Below are 14,486 nucleotides of genomic sequence, written 5' to 3'. Positions count from 1 at the left end.
GGGAGCTCAAAGTAAAGCCGCTGCTCCTCCACATGGAGAGGAGCCAGATGAGGTGGTTCGGGCATCTGGTCAGGATGCCACCCAAACGCCTCCCAAGGGAGGTGTTTAGGGCACGTCCGACCGGTAGGAGGTTTGGTTGATATCAGCACTTCAGTCATCAACAATTGCATCATCAGAGAAATGGACATTGAAACAGTGTAGGTCTGACTTGGTAGGATATGTACAGCGAGCAGTGAACATGAGCTCAGAAAGCATAAGAACAAGTATATACATTTGATTATTTACATTTGATTAATTACAATCTGGGGAGTTTGGATGTGGTGGTGCGGAGGGTTTTAGTCTAGGGTTGTAGTTGCCTGGAAGGTATAGTAACATAGTTAATTGTACTATATATCGTTAATGCAGGAGGCTGCGATATGAAGTGTATCGCCAAATAGATTTTAGGCCGTGTCGCTACGTTGAACTGGATTAGATCTGTGTCTGCTGAGAGACATTTCCTGCAGGTTTTGTCACGTGAGGACGTGTTGAGTTTTACCACCTGCCCTCCTTTGAACGGGAACACATAAAGATACCTTCAGTAACTTTTACTGCCTGTTAAAAGACATTCAGCTGATTCCGTGCTTTCAAATTGCCCTTGTCGGATCTCCTTACCGACTCGCAGCCTGATATCTACCAGGTCAAGTTGAGACAATCGCACACGCCGTACCTTCACGCGGATATTGCTCGTACTCAGATTGATCAATCTGGAGCGTGCGAGCTGCGCAGAAAGGTGACGGATGATTAAGACGCAGGCTTTGAGGTGACACTGTCTGTTTCCCACTTTGCAACGTGGAAAAATACAAGCCGACATGAACGTTCCAACAGCCGTCCTTATTCCCCCTTTTACTAGTTTATGACATTGCATGTTATCTCTTTCAGTTGTTTTATGAACTGTGTGGGTTATGTATGAACGCTTTTTTACACTACATTTCTCATGTAGATAGACAGTGGTGCCCTGGTTTTCATACAGTTTTAGTAGGATTGGGCAAAACGTCACGAGAATAAATCACGCTGCGAGAATAAAGTTGCAGTGTTACAAGAATGGAGTCGTCATTTTACGAGAAATACATTTTCAGTGTTACACAGATTAAGGCGTAATGTTACAAGAATAAAGTTGCAGTGTTACACGGGTTAAGTCGTGATGTCACAAAAACAAAGTCGTAATGTTTCAAAATATTGTTTCATTGTTACCTACAGAGGTCGTAATGTTACAACAAGAAAGTTGCAGTGTTACAACAAGAAAGTTGCAGTGTTACAAGGATTAAGTCGTAATGTTACGAATGCAAAGTCGTAATGTTACCAAATAATGTTTCAGTGTTACCTGCAGAAGTCGTAATGTTAGAAAAACAAAGTTGTAATATTACAACAAGAAAGTTGCAGCATTACACGTATTAAGTCGTAATGTTACGAATACAATGTCGTCACGTTACAAAATAATGTCTCAGTGTTACCTGTAGAACTCGTAATGTTACTAAAACAAAGTCGTAACGTTACAGGAATAAAGTTGCAGTGTTACATGGACAAAGTCGTAATATTGCAGGAACAAAGTTATTATGTTAGAAGAATAAAATTTCAGTGTTACACAGATGAAGTCGTAATTTTACAAGTATAAAGTTGCAGTGTTACACGCAAAAAGTCGTAATGTTACGGATACAAAGTTGTAATGTTACAAAAATAAAGTTTCAGTGTTAGCTGTAAAAGTCGTAATGTTACAAAAACAAAGCCGTAATGTGACAGGAATTAAGTTGCAAGTGTTACAAGGATAAAGTTCTAATATTGCATGAACAAAGTCATAAGGTTACAAGAAAAAAGTTTAGGTGTTACAATGATGAAGTCGTAATGTTACCAAAACAAAGTCGTAATGTTACAAAAATAAAGTTGCAGTGTTACACAGAGGAAGTTGTAATGTAAGCAAAACAAAGTCGTAATGTTACGAAAATAAAGTTTCAGTGTTAGCTGTAGAAGTCGTAATGCTACAAAAACAAAGCTGTATTGTGACAGGAATTAAGTTGCAAGTGTTACAAGGATAAAGTTCTAATATTGCAGGAACAAAGTCATAATGTTACAAGAATAAAGTTGAGGTGTTACAAGCATGAAGTCGTAATGTTACCAAAACAAAGTCGTAATGTTACAAAAATAAAGTTGCAGTGTTACATTGATTAATTCGTATTGTTGTGAAAACAAAGTCGTAATGTTACAAAATTTACGTTTCAGTGTTACCTGCAGAAATCGTAAAACTACAAAACAAATTCGTAATGTCACAGGAAGTAAGTTGCAGTGTTACGAAAATAAAGTTTTAGTGTTATCTGTAGAAGTCGTAATGTTACAAAAACAAAACCGTAATGCTACGGGAATTAAGTTGCAAGTGTTACAAGGATAAAGTTCTAATATTGCAGGAACAAAGTCATAATGTTACAAGAATAAAGTTGAGGTGTTACAAGGATGAAGTCGTACTATTACCAAAACAAAGTCGTAATGTTACAAAAATAAAGTTGCAGTGTTACATTGATTAATTCGTATTGTTGTGAAAACAAAGTCGTAATGTTACAAAATTTACGTTTCAGTGTTACCTGCAGAAATCGTAAAACTACAAAACAAATTCGTAATGTCACAGGAAGTAAGTTGCAGTGTTACGAAAATAAAGTTTTAGTGTTATCTGTAGAAGTCGTAATGTTACAAAAACAAAACCGTAATGCTACGGGAATTAAGTTGCAAGTGTTACAAGGATAAAGTTCTAATATTGCAGGAACAAAGTCATAATGTTACAAGAATAAAGTTGAGGTGTTACAAGCATGAAGTCGTAATGTTACCAAAACAAAGTCGTAATGTTACAAAAATAAAGTTGCAGTGTTACATGGATTAATTCGTATTGTTATGAAAACAAAGTCGTAATGTTACAAAATTTACGTTTCAGTTTTACCTGCAGAAATCGTAAAACTACAAAACAAATTCGTAATGTCACAGGAAGTAAGTTGCAGTGTTATGAAAATAAAGTTTTAGTGTTATCTGTAGAAGTCGTAATGTTACAAAAACAAAACCGTAATGCTACGGGAATTAAGTTGCAAGTGTTACAAGGATAAAGTTCTAATATTGCAGGAACAAAGTCATAATGATACAAGAATAAAGTTGAGGTGTTACAAGGATGAAGTCGTACTATTACCAAAACAAAGTCGTAATGTTACAAAAATAAAGTTGCAGTGTTACACGGATTAATTTGTATTGTTATGAAAACCAAATCGTAATGTTACAAAATTAACGTTTCAGTGTTACCTGCAGAAATCGTAAAACTACAAAACAAATTCGTAATGTGACAGGAAGTAAGTTGCAGTGTTACACGGATAAAGTCGTATTATTGCAGGAACAAAGTCATAATCTTACAAGAATAAAGTTGCAATGTTACACAGGTAAAATCAAAAATGTTACAGGAACATAGTGATAATGTTGCAAGAAAAATAGTTGCAACTTTACACGGACAAAGTTGTAACGTCACACAAACAAAGTCGTAAAATTTAAAGAATGGAATTGCAGCGTTACACTGATGAAGTCGTAATGTAACGAAAACAAAGTTGTTACACGGATCAATTTGTAATATAGCAGTCACAAAGTCACACCGTTACAAGACTAAAATTGCATCGTCAGAAGGAACATGTTATAAGAACACAGGGATAATGATAAGAAAATAAAAATGCAACGGATCCTTGGGAATGGATTAGTACCAAAAACCAAAGTACCACTGTACTCGTGTTTATCACCATATCTGTAGAATGATGTTTCCAACTTGTTTCCTATGATGTCTGCATTGAAATAGAAGCTGATGAAGCTCCATGTCCTCTGCTAACTTGGGATGTGGTCCATCAGAAGATGCCGTGGGACATCCTTTTGCTCCTGGGAGGAGGCTTCGCTTTGGCCCATGGCAGTGAGGTAATGCGGGTCAAAGAAGATCAGATTTGTCTTCTCAGATGTTTGGACAAGCCTGTTTCTTTTGTTTAGGTGTCTGGACTTTCCAAATGGTTGGGGGAAAGTCTCATACCGCTGCAGAGCATCCCTCCTTTCGCCATCTCCATTGTGCTGTGTCTGATGGTGGCCATGTTCACGGAATGTTCCAGCAACACCGCCACCACCACTCTGTTCCTACCAATACTCGGCGCCATGGTGAAGATCGTACTTTACTCACATTCACATTTCTTCAGTTGTTTTTTGCACACCTCCATTGTTGTGCATTAACTAATTAACCATGGCTCGGTGTTACCGACTAGTATGAGCGCTACACCTTAAAGAAAATACCAGAAAAAAACGTTAAAAAATAATACGGTAATTTGTGACGACAATAAAGTGCCAGTGCTACGAGAATAAAAAGTCAGTGTTATGAGGATGAATTAGTAACGTCACGTAAATAATGTCACAATGTTACAAAAGTACACTTGCAGAAGATAAAGTTGTAATTTTCTAATAAAAAAAGTGTCATTTGTACAAGAAGATGTCAGGTTCAAACACTGACGACATCTATTAAACAAGACAAGAAGCAAAGAATTAAACAGAGACAGAATTCAATGTGGTTCAGTGAGGAGAAACGTGTACATCTGTACCCTTGCACAGTTTCATTACGCTCTGCCAAAAGGTTGTACGCCTTCTTCTTTTATTTGGACCTTCCCTGACCACATGGCCATAGCTGTTTCTAAAGGACGAGGGTCGTAAACAGTTCACAGGAAAGGTCGTAAACAGTTCACAGAAAAGGTCGGTTCAAAAAAAGAGGTCGTAAAAGAGTTCAGAAAGAGTTCAAAAAGAGGCTCGTAAAACAGTTGAAAAAGGAAGTTCAAAAAGAGGTCGTCTGGAACTTGGGCAGATCCTGCCTTCTCTCCGCCTTGTAGTCCTTGGGTTAAAACAATATCTTTCTGTTGATTACAATACTTGAAAGAAAACATAACACCTTCATGTTGCTTCCCATCCTACACAGTAGAGTTTTACAAGCCTTCTTCTTGGTAGGTTTCAAAGACAGCTTTTAGTCTTCTCGCTGGGAACTCATTTCAACACAAAGTTTTTGTGATAACTTAGATAAAATTATTCTAACAAGAACGTTATGAGAACAAAGTCAGAATGTTTAGAAAAAAATGTCATAGTGTTACAAGGATAAAGTGCAGTATTACACGGATTAAATCGTAATGTTACAAGAATAAATTTGCAACGTTACTAGAATAAACTTGTAATGGTACAAAAACAAGTTTGTGACGTTCTGAGAGTGAAGTTGTAGCATTAGGAGAATGAAATTAGTGTTAAGAGAATTAAGCGGTAATGTTACGTAAATAATATCACAATGTTACAAGAATACATTTGTGGTGTAACGCCGATAAAGTTGTAATTTTACGATAAAAAAAGTGTCAGTTGTACATGAACGTTACGAGAACAAAGTCAGAATGTTTAAAAAAAACGTCATAATGTTACAAGAATAAAGTGCAGTATTACATGGATTAAGTCGTAATGTTACAAGAATAAGTTTGCAACGTTACTAGAATAAACTTGTAATTGTACAAAAACAAGGTTGTGACGTTCTGAGAGTGAAGTTGTAGCATTAGGAGAATGAAATTAGTGTTAAGAGAATAAAGCGGTGACGTTTCGTAAAAAATGTCACAATGTTACAAGAATACATTTGCAGTGTAACGCCGATAAAGTTGTAATTTTACGATAAAAAAAGTGTCAGTTGTACAAGAACGTTACAAGAACAAAGTCAGAATGTTTCGAAAAAAAATTCATAATGTTACAAGGATAAAGTGCCGTATTACACGGATTAAGTCGTAATGTTACAAAAACAAAGTTGTAATGTTGCAATTATAAATAGCAGTGTTACATAGATAAAGTAACAATGTTACAAGAACAAAGTTGTAACGTAAGAGAATTAGGTCACAGTGTTACTCAAACTAAGTCAAAACGTTACGACAACAAAGTTGTAGTGTTACAATGATAAAGTTGTAATGTTGGCAGAAAAAAGTTTTAATTTTACTATAATTATGTTGGGATGTTACACGTGTAAAGTCTTAATGTTACGAAAATAAATTCTTAATGTTACACATACAAATTTGCAGCGTTACAAAGATAAAATAATAGCGCCAGGAGAATTCACTGCGTTACTCAAATAAAGCGAATAATGACACAAAGTTGCAGTGTTGCAAGAATAAAATCATACAAGAACAAAGTCCCAAGAATAAAGCTGTCGTTATGTTACGAAAACAAAGACATCATTTTCCAAAAATAAAGTTGCAGTGTTACTTACGACCAAGTTGTGATGTTACAGGAGTAAAGTTGCAGTGTTACACGGATGAAGTCGTAATGTCACAACAATTAAGTTGTAGTGTTACCTGTAGAAGTTGTAATGTTATGAAAACTACGTCGTAATGTGACTGGAATAAAGTTGCAGTGTCACAAGGAAAAAGTTGTAATATTGCAGGAACAAAGTCATATTGTTACCATAATAAAGTTGCAGTGTTACACTGATGAAGTCTTAATGTTACGAAAACAAAGTTGTAATGTTTCAAGAATAAAGTTGCCGTGTTACACGGAGTAATTCCTTATGTTACGAAAACAAAGTTGTAGTGTCACAGAAATAAAGTTTCAGTTTTACACAAATAAAGTCGTATTGTTACAAAAGCAAAGTCGTAATGTTACGACAATAAAGTTGCAGTGTTACACGGATGAAGTTGTTATGTTATGAAAACAAAGTCGTCATGTTACAAAAATAAAGTTCCAACGTTATCTGTAAAAGTCGTAATGCTACGGAAATAAAATCGTAATGTTACGGAAATAAAGTCGTAACGTTGCGGGAATAAAGTTTCACGGATGAAGTCATAGTATTGCGGGAGCAAAATCATACTGTTACAAGAATAAAGTTGTTGTTGTAACCTGTTGAAATTGGAATGTTACGAAAACAAAGTCGTAATGTTATAGGAATAAAGTTGCAGTATTACACTGATGACGTCATAATGTTACGAAAACAAAGTTGTAATGTTACAGGAACAAAGTTGCAGTGTTACATGGATACATTCGTAATATGCAGGAACAAGGTCATACTGTTACAAGTCTGAAAGTGCATCTTTATAAGGAACATTTTATAAGAACACAATGATAATGCTCTGAAAAGAAGAAAGTTGCATCTTCACAAGGATAAAAGTCGTAATGTTATGAGAACAAAATTTTGAATATTACGAAAATCAGGTTGTAATCCTAAAACAGTTAATTTGCTGTGTTACAAGAACAAAGTCACAATATCAGACGGGAATAATTTAACATACATTTTGAATATCAGGAGAATAAAATGATAGCATTTTTACAAAAACAAAGTTGTTTTGTCGGGAGAAAAAATTCGTAATTGAAAGTGAATGTCAAAATTCCGACACAAATATAAAACAATTTTGGTTGATTAGTAAACAAAACATTTAAATGTCATATTTGTGCATTTAGGACATATTGTCTTGTGACACTATAATATTATTAACAAAACATTACTACTTTGTTGTTGTCATATTTGTGCATTTAGGACATATTGTCTTGTGACACTATAATATTATTAACAAAACATCACTACTTTGTTGTGTTTATTCACAGTGTTTCAATTGTTTTAACAACATCAACGATATTTAACATCAGTTTCCTCTCCATTTACTTCTTCAGGCCATCGCCATTAAAATCCATCCACTGTACGTGATGTTCCCCTGCACCATCGCTGCCTCCCTGGCGTTCATGTTGCCTGTAGCCACGCCCCCCAACGCCATCGCTTTCTCCTATGGCAACCTTAAAGTCATGGACATGGTGAGGCTGTACACAACATTGTCAAAGTATGGGTGTGTGTGTGTGTGTGTGCTTTGGATGAAAAGAAGGGGTGGGCAATACTGCAAATTTTGGTATCGATCCGATACCAAGAAAAAACAGGGCTGGTACCAACGATACTGATACATGAATATTTTTATTGAATGATTGTTTATCGTCATATTTAGAATAAAATAAAAGTCACGTTTTAGGAAAACATTTGTTTAATATTTATGAATACAATATAAGAGAATGCAACAAAGTCTTTATTTATATAGCACACTTTTACAACAGCCATTACTGCCCCCAAAGTGCTGTATGAATTAAAACAGCAAAGTAAAAAAAAATCTAAGTAATTATGGACATAGCTACACAGCTAAAAAAAAACAACAAAAATTGTTTGAAAAAAACAGTAAACAGTGGAAATAAAAAAAGGAATATCAATAGAAATAGTAAAAAAATATTGATTATTATTATTATTAATTTATTATCATTTATTTTTTGTTTATTTAATTGATGTATTTGTAGATATGACTTTGTTGTTGTTGTTTTTTTTGCTGTTACTTTCTTTTGGGTGGGGGGGTGGTATGGTTGGGATGTAAAAAAAAAAAATTTGGACATTTAGGGCAGACAACAGATATATGATGTATGTGAATATGATGTAATGGATAGGAATGTCTGATGCTGGACGTAAATAAAAATAAACGAAAAAACCCCCCAAAAAAACAGTAAACAGTGGAAATAAAAAAAGGAATATCAATAGAAATAGTAAAAAAATAAAACATTTAAGTTGTAAGAGTTACAAGAACAAAGTTATAATGTTACAAGAATAAAGTTGCATTGTTAGAAGAATAAAGTTGTAACGTTACGAGAACAGTCGTAATGGTTTGAAAAAAAAAAAGTGGTAATGTTACAAGAGTAAAGTTGCAGTGTCACATGGATAAAATCGTAATGACACACGCAAAAAAAAATCCTAATGTTACAAGAATAAATTTGCAGTGTTACACGGATAAAATCGGAATTTTTCCAAAACTAAATCGTAATGCTCCAAGGATAAAGTCGCAGCGTTACACGAATAAAATCGCAATGATACGATCACAAAGTCGTAATGTTACAAGAACAGCGTTGCAGTGTTACTCGGATTCAGTCGTACTTATTTACAAAAAAAAAAAAGGTGTAAGTTTACAAGAATATAGTCGCATTGTTACATGGACAAAAATCGCAATGTTGCAATAACTAATTAAGTCATGGCGTTGCTTGAAAAAGGTCAAACCGTTACGATAATAAAGTTGAAGTGTTAGAAGGAAAAAGTTGTAACGTTACGAACAAAAAGTTGCAATGTTACAAGAATAAGTTGCAGTGTTACATGGGAAAAAAAATCATAATGTTACGAAAACAAAGTCATAATGTAACAAGAATAAAGTGCAGTGATATTCGGATACATTATTACATTATATATATACTTGCATTGTCTATATAAAACATATTACATATTGTTGTGAAGGTGTCTGTTACTACATTATATATATACTTGCAGTGTGTATATTGTACATATTACATGTTGTTATGAAGGTGTCTGTTACTACATTATATATATATACTTGCAGTGTGTATATTGTACATATTACATATTGTTATGAAGGTGTCTGTTACTACATTATATATATACTTGCAGTGTGTATATTGTAAATATTACATGTTGTTATGAAGGTGTCTGTTACTACATTATATATATATACTTGCAGTGTGTATATTGTACATATTACATGTTGTTATGAAGGTGTCTGTTACTACATTATATATATATACTTGCAGTGTGTATATTGTACATATTACATGTTGTTATGAAGGTGTCTGTTACTATATTATATATATACTTGCAGTGTGTATATTGTACATATTGCATATTGTTATGAAGGTGTCTGTTACTACATTATATATATACTTGCAGTGTGTATATTGTACATATTGCATGTTGTTATGAAGGTGTCTGTTACCACATTATATATATATACTTGCAGTGTGTATTTTGTACATATTACATGTTGTTATGAAGGTGTCTGTTACTACATTATATATATACTTGCAGTGTGTATATTGTACATATTACATGTTGTTATGAAGGGTTCTGTTACTACATTATATACATACTTGCAGTGTGTATATTGTACATATTACATGTTGTTATGAAGGTGTCTGTTACTACATTATATATATATACTTGCAGTGTGTATATTGTACATATTACATGTTGTTATGAAGGTGTCTGTTACTACATTATATATATACTTGCAGTGTGTATATTGTACATATTACATATTGTTATGAAGGTGTCTGTTACTACATTATATATATACTTGCAGTGTGTATATTGTACATATTACATATTGTTATGAAGGTGTCTGGTACTACATTATATATATACTTGCAGTGTGTATATTGTACATATTACATGTTGTTATGAAGGTGTCTGTTACTACATTATATATATATACTTGCAGTGTGTATATTGTACATATTACATGTTGTTATGAAGGTGTCTGTTACTACATTATATATATACTTACAGTGTGTGTATAAAACAGGTTGTGAACGAGTGTAGTTCCACTTTAATGTTATGAAAAAAGCGGCAGACTGAACTTTCTCGCATTGTTTATTTTCAGGCCAGGGCTGGATTCATTCTGAATTTCATCGGCGTCATCACCATCAACATTGGTATAAACACTTGGGGCGTTGCCATGTTCCAGCTCAACACATTCCCCAGTTGGGCAAATGTTACCAAAGATCCTTGAATAGGACTCCATGAGAGAAAACAACAACAAGAAACATCAGCAAACACTTTTCTTGGATGATCAACGTCTGATCAGTAGTTTATTGAATGCCAAATGGACATGCTGCCTATGAACTCTGGAGCTTTTAAAAAAAAATTTTCCTCTGGTGTTGTTCACTCAAATGAGCTCGATTCAACGGAATAAATCACGATCTGCAGAGTTAGCCATGCAGGTTACAACTTGATGCTACTAAAGTCATAAATAAAATGTAAGTATTTCATATCTGATGCAACCTTCATGTCATCAGACCTGTAACTATCCTGTGTCCTTTTCCCTTCCGTACTCCATTTAATCACCTGAAGATCAACAGTAGGTTTATTATTGTGCTAAGGGGAGTGTCAAGACATTTTGTTATTAAAAACCTCTTAAATGTGATGGAGTGCACGTCCATACTAATACAAATATGGTGATATAAATATAAACCAGGGATTTATGCTGCCGATTCCGATCATCCATGACTAAGATTGGTCGATAACAATACCGATACCAATCACATGTATTAACTGTAAATTTTTCGATTTATTTATGGTGAGTCCTATTGACTGTTTAACAATATCAACGCAATAACACAATTTTCTTACATACAATTGTTATAGTAAATAGTGCCAACTAGGGTTGTACGGTATACCGGTACTAGTATAGTATCGCGGTACTAATGAATCAAAAATGGTGCTATTCTCTGTTTTAAAATTACCGGTTCGCCATATTTATTTTTTTAAAGGGCATGACGACGCGTCGTTGCGTCATAACATTGCTGGGTTTACGAGCAGAGGAGCATGTTCGGCAGCGCACAATCACAGAGTACTATATACGTATATATATATATATATATATATATATATATATATATATATATATATATATATATATATATATATATATATATATATATATATATATATATATATATATATATATATATATATATATATATATATATGCATATGTATATATATATGTATATATATATGTATATATATATATATATATATATATATATATATATGTATATGCATGTGTATATATATATGTATATGTATATATGTGTATATATGTGTATATATGTGTATATATATGTATATATATGTATATATACAGTATATGTATATATATATCTGTATATATATGTATACATATATATATATACATATATACATATATATGTATATATACATATATGCATATATATATACATATATACATGTATATGTATATATATATATGTATGTATGTATATGTATATATATATATGTATATGTATATATATATATATATATATAAATATATATATGTATGTATGTATATGTATATATATATATGTATATGTATATATATATATATATAAATATATATATGTATATATAAATATATATATGTATATATATAAATATATATATATATTTATATATATATATATATATATATATATATATATATATATATATATATATATATATATATATATATATATATATATATATATATATATATATATATATATATATATATATAGCCCGGTTCCCGGCCACATTTTCTTAACGCGGCCCCCGCCACCAAATGTAATAACGATCTTCTGTTGGACACGGGCATTAAATATGTTTTAAGTTGCGTTAAAAAGCATTGAATTAGATTTGCTGATATCTGCAGAAACCCTGCCAGAGAGTAACAGCATGTGTGATCAGCATTAAGAGACATTCATCAACAATGGCCGTCACATACTTTTTCATGAAAATTGGTCGATACTGATCGTTCAGCACATCCCTAATGTAAGCAGGTGTACCTAATAAAGTGTCTGCTCACTCTTGCGACATTGTTTCCATAATCAGGCCCTCCAGGATTTAGCAGGCTTTTTTTTTTGTGATCGTCAATGCCTTAAATGGCTGATTTTGTGGAAGCTTTTTTCAAAAAGTTGCTGCAAAATTTGCATCGTCATGAGGCCTTTTTTTTTGTCATCAATTTGTATTTCATGTTTTTTCTGTGACAAATATGTTTGGGTTAAAACATTTGTAAATATTTTTACACTCCATTTTTTTTAAAGGCGAGTTTGCAAAATGAATGTGCCTTACAGGATACCGTAGTATTGCGTAATGTTTTGCCAGATTTGTTGTGCATTATTCAAGATGGCTGAAGTGATGTTTACAGTCCATCCACAGCAATGTTATTTGTACTATCATTATTATTATTAGTAGTAGTATAATTTTCAAAACAAAATATCAAAGGGAAAAAAGTGCGGAGATTGGTTCCTGGAGGGACAGCCTAACGTACAAATTGAAATGCAAACAAGCATAACATTTCAGACAATAATGATGTGTTTTATGAATGTTTTTGTTGGGAAGCAAGTGAAGTGTTATTGCTTTGCGGCATACTGAGGTTACATGAGTAACAGTGAGTTTTCTAGGATGTTCCGTAACATACGAAGGCCCTTGACTGTATGGAATAATATGAAGTAATTGTTACTTACCAAGTTGATTGTAACATGTTTTTGTGTTTTGTTCACTTTCCAATAAATATTTGTTGTCATATTTGTTGCTCGTAGGTCTGATATTGTGACTGAGCTGTATTGTTTGGGTAATTTTGTCTATCCTCCACAATCCTTATGTAAGAGGAAAACACACGTCTTTTCTCTGCATTGACAATAGTAAAAAAAAAACAACCTGCTAGCAAGAGGCAGGTAACAATAAGGTTTGACCTCTTTTGCCTATAAAGCCTCCTAAAAACATATAAAGACTTTTTCTAAGTGTCAAAAAGTCGGAATTTTTACTAAGTGTCAAAAAGTTGGGATTTTTTCTGTCACAAAGTCTGGATTTTTTCCAAGTGTCAAAAAGTCTGGATTTTTTTCAAAGTGTCAAAAAGTCGGAATTTTTACTGAGTGTCAAAAAGTCTGGATTTTTTCGAAGTGTCACAAAGTTTGGATTTTTTCTAACTGTCAAAAAGTCAGAATTTTTACTAAGTGTCAAAAAATTGGGATTTTTGCTGTCAAAAAATCTGGATTTTTTCCAACTGTCAAAAAGTCTGGATTTTTTTCCAAGTGTCAAAAAGTTGGGATTTTTGCTTTCAAAAAATCTGGATTTTTTCCAAGTGTCAAAAAGTCTGGATTTTTTTCTAAGTGTCAAAAAGTTTGGATTTTTTCTAAGAGTCAAAAAGTCGGAATTTTTACAGTGTCAAAAAGTCTGGATTTTTTCTAGGTGTCAAAAAGTTTGGATTTTTTCTAACTGTCAAAAAGTCAGAATTTTTACTAAGTGTCAAAAAATTGGGATTTTCCTGTCAAAAAGTATGGATTTTTTCCAAGTGTCAAAAAGTCTGGATTTTTTTCTATGTGTCAAAAAGTCTGGATTTTTTTTATAAGTGTCAAAAAGTTTGGATTTTTTCCAAGTGTCAAAAAGTCGGAATTTTTACAGTGTCAAAAAGTCTGGATTTTTTTCTAGGTGTCAAAAAGTTTGGATTTTTTCTAACTGTCAAAAAGTCTGAATTTTTACTAAGTGTCAAAAAATTGGGATTTTCCTTTCAAAAAGTATGGATTTTTTCTAAGTGTCAAAAAGTCTGGATTTTTTTCAAAGTGTCAAAAAGTCGGAATTTTTACTGAGTGTCAAAAAGTCTGGATTTTTTCTAAGTGTCACAAAGTTTGGATTTTTTCTAACTGTCAAAAAGTCAGAATTTTTACTAAGTGTCAAAAAATTGGGATTTTTGCTGTCAAAAAATCTGGATTTTTTCCAAGTGTCAAAAAGTCTGGATTTTTTTTCTAAGTGTCAAAAAGTTTGGATTTTTTCTAAGTGTCAATAAGGCGGAATTTTTACAGTGTCAAAAAGTCTGGATTTTTTTCTA

The 14,486-nt window shown here is 32.8% G+C and overlaps 1 protein-coding gene across 3 annotated transcripts in view; it reads left to right on the top strand.

The window, feature by feature from the left end:
- The window catches only part of LOC133663938 (solute carrier family 13 member 2-like), a 34,703-nt gene extending 23,240 nt beyond the window's left edge, over positions 1-11,463 (top strand). For 2 of the 3 annotated variants that reach the window (XM_062068676.1, XM_062068674.1), the window contains 4 exons: positions 3,848-3,960; positions 4,030-4,191; positions 7,699-7,836; positions 10,497-11,463. In XM_062068676.1, coding sequence (XP_061924660.1) covers positions 3,848-3,960; positions 4,030-4,191; positions 7,699-7,836; positions 10,497-10,625 — 542 coding nt within the window. In that variant the 3' untranslated portion in view covers positions 10,626-11,463. The remainder of the gene's footprint in view (positions 1-3,847; positions 3,961-4,029; positions 4,192-7,698; positions 7,837-10,496) is intronic. The other variant, XM_062068675.1, reaches the window with a different exon arrangement.
- Positions 11,464-14,486: the final 3,023 nt, after the last annotated feature.

Source organism: Entelurus aequoreus, linkage group LG13 (assembly GCF_033978785.1).
Source record: "Entelurus aequoreus isolate RoL-2023_Sb linkage group LG13, RoL_Eaeq_v1.1, whole genome shotgun sequence".
NCBI lineage: Eukaryota > Metazoa > Chordata > Actinopteri > Syngnathiformes > Syngnathidae > Entelurus > Entelurus aequoreus.
The sequence above is the reverse complement of the archived record's forward strand: the minus strand, read 5'-3'. Positions and strand labels throughout refer to the sequence as shown.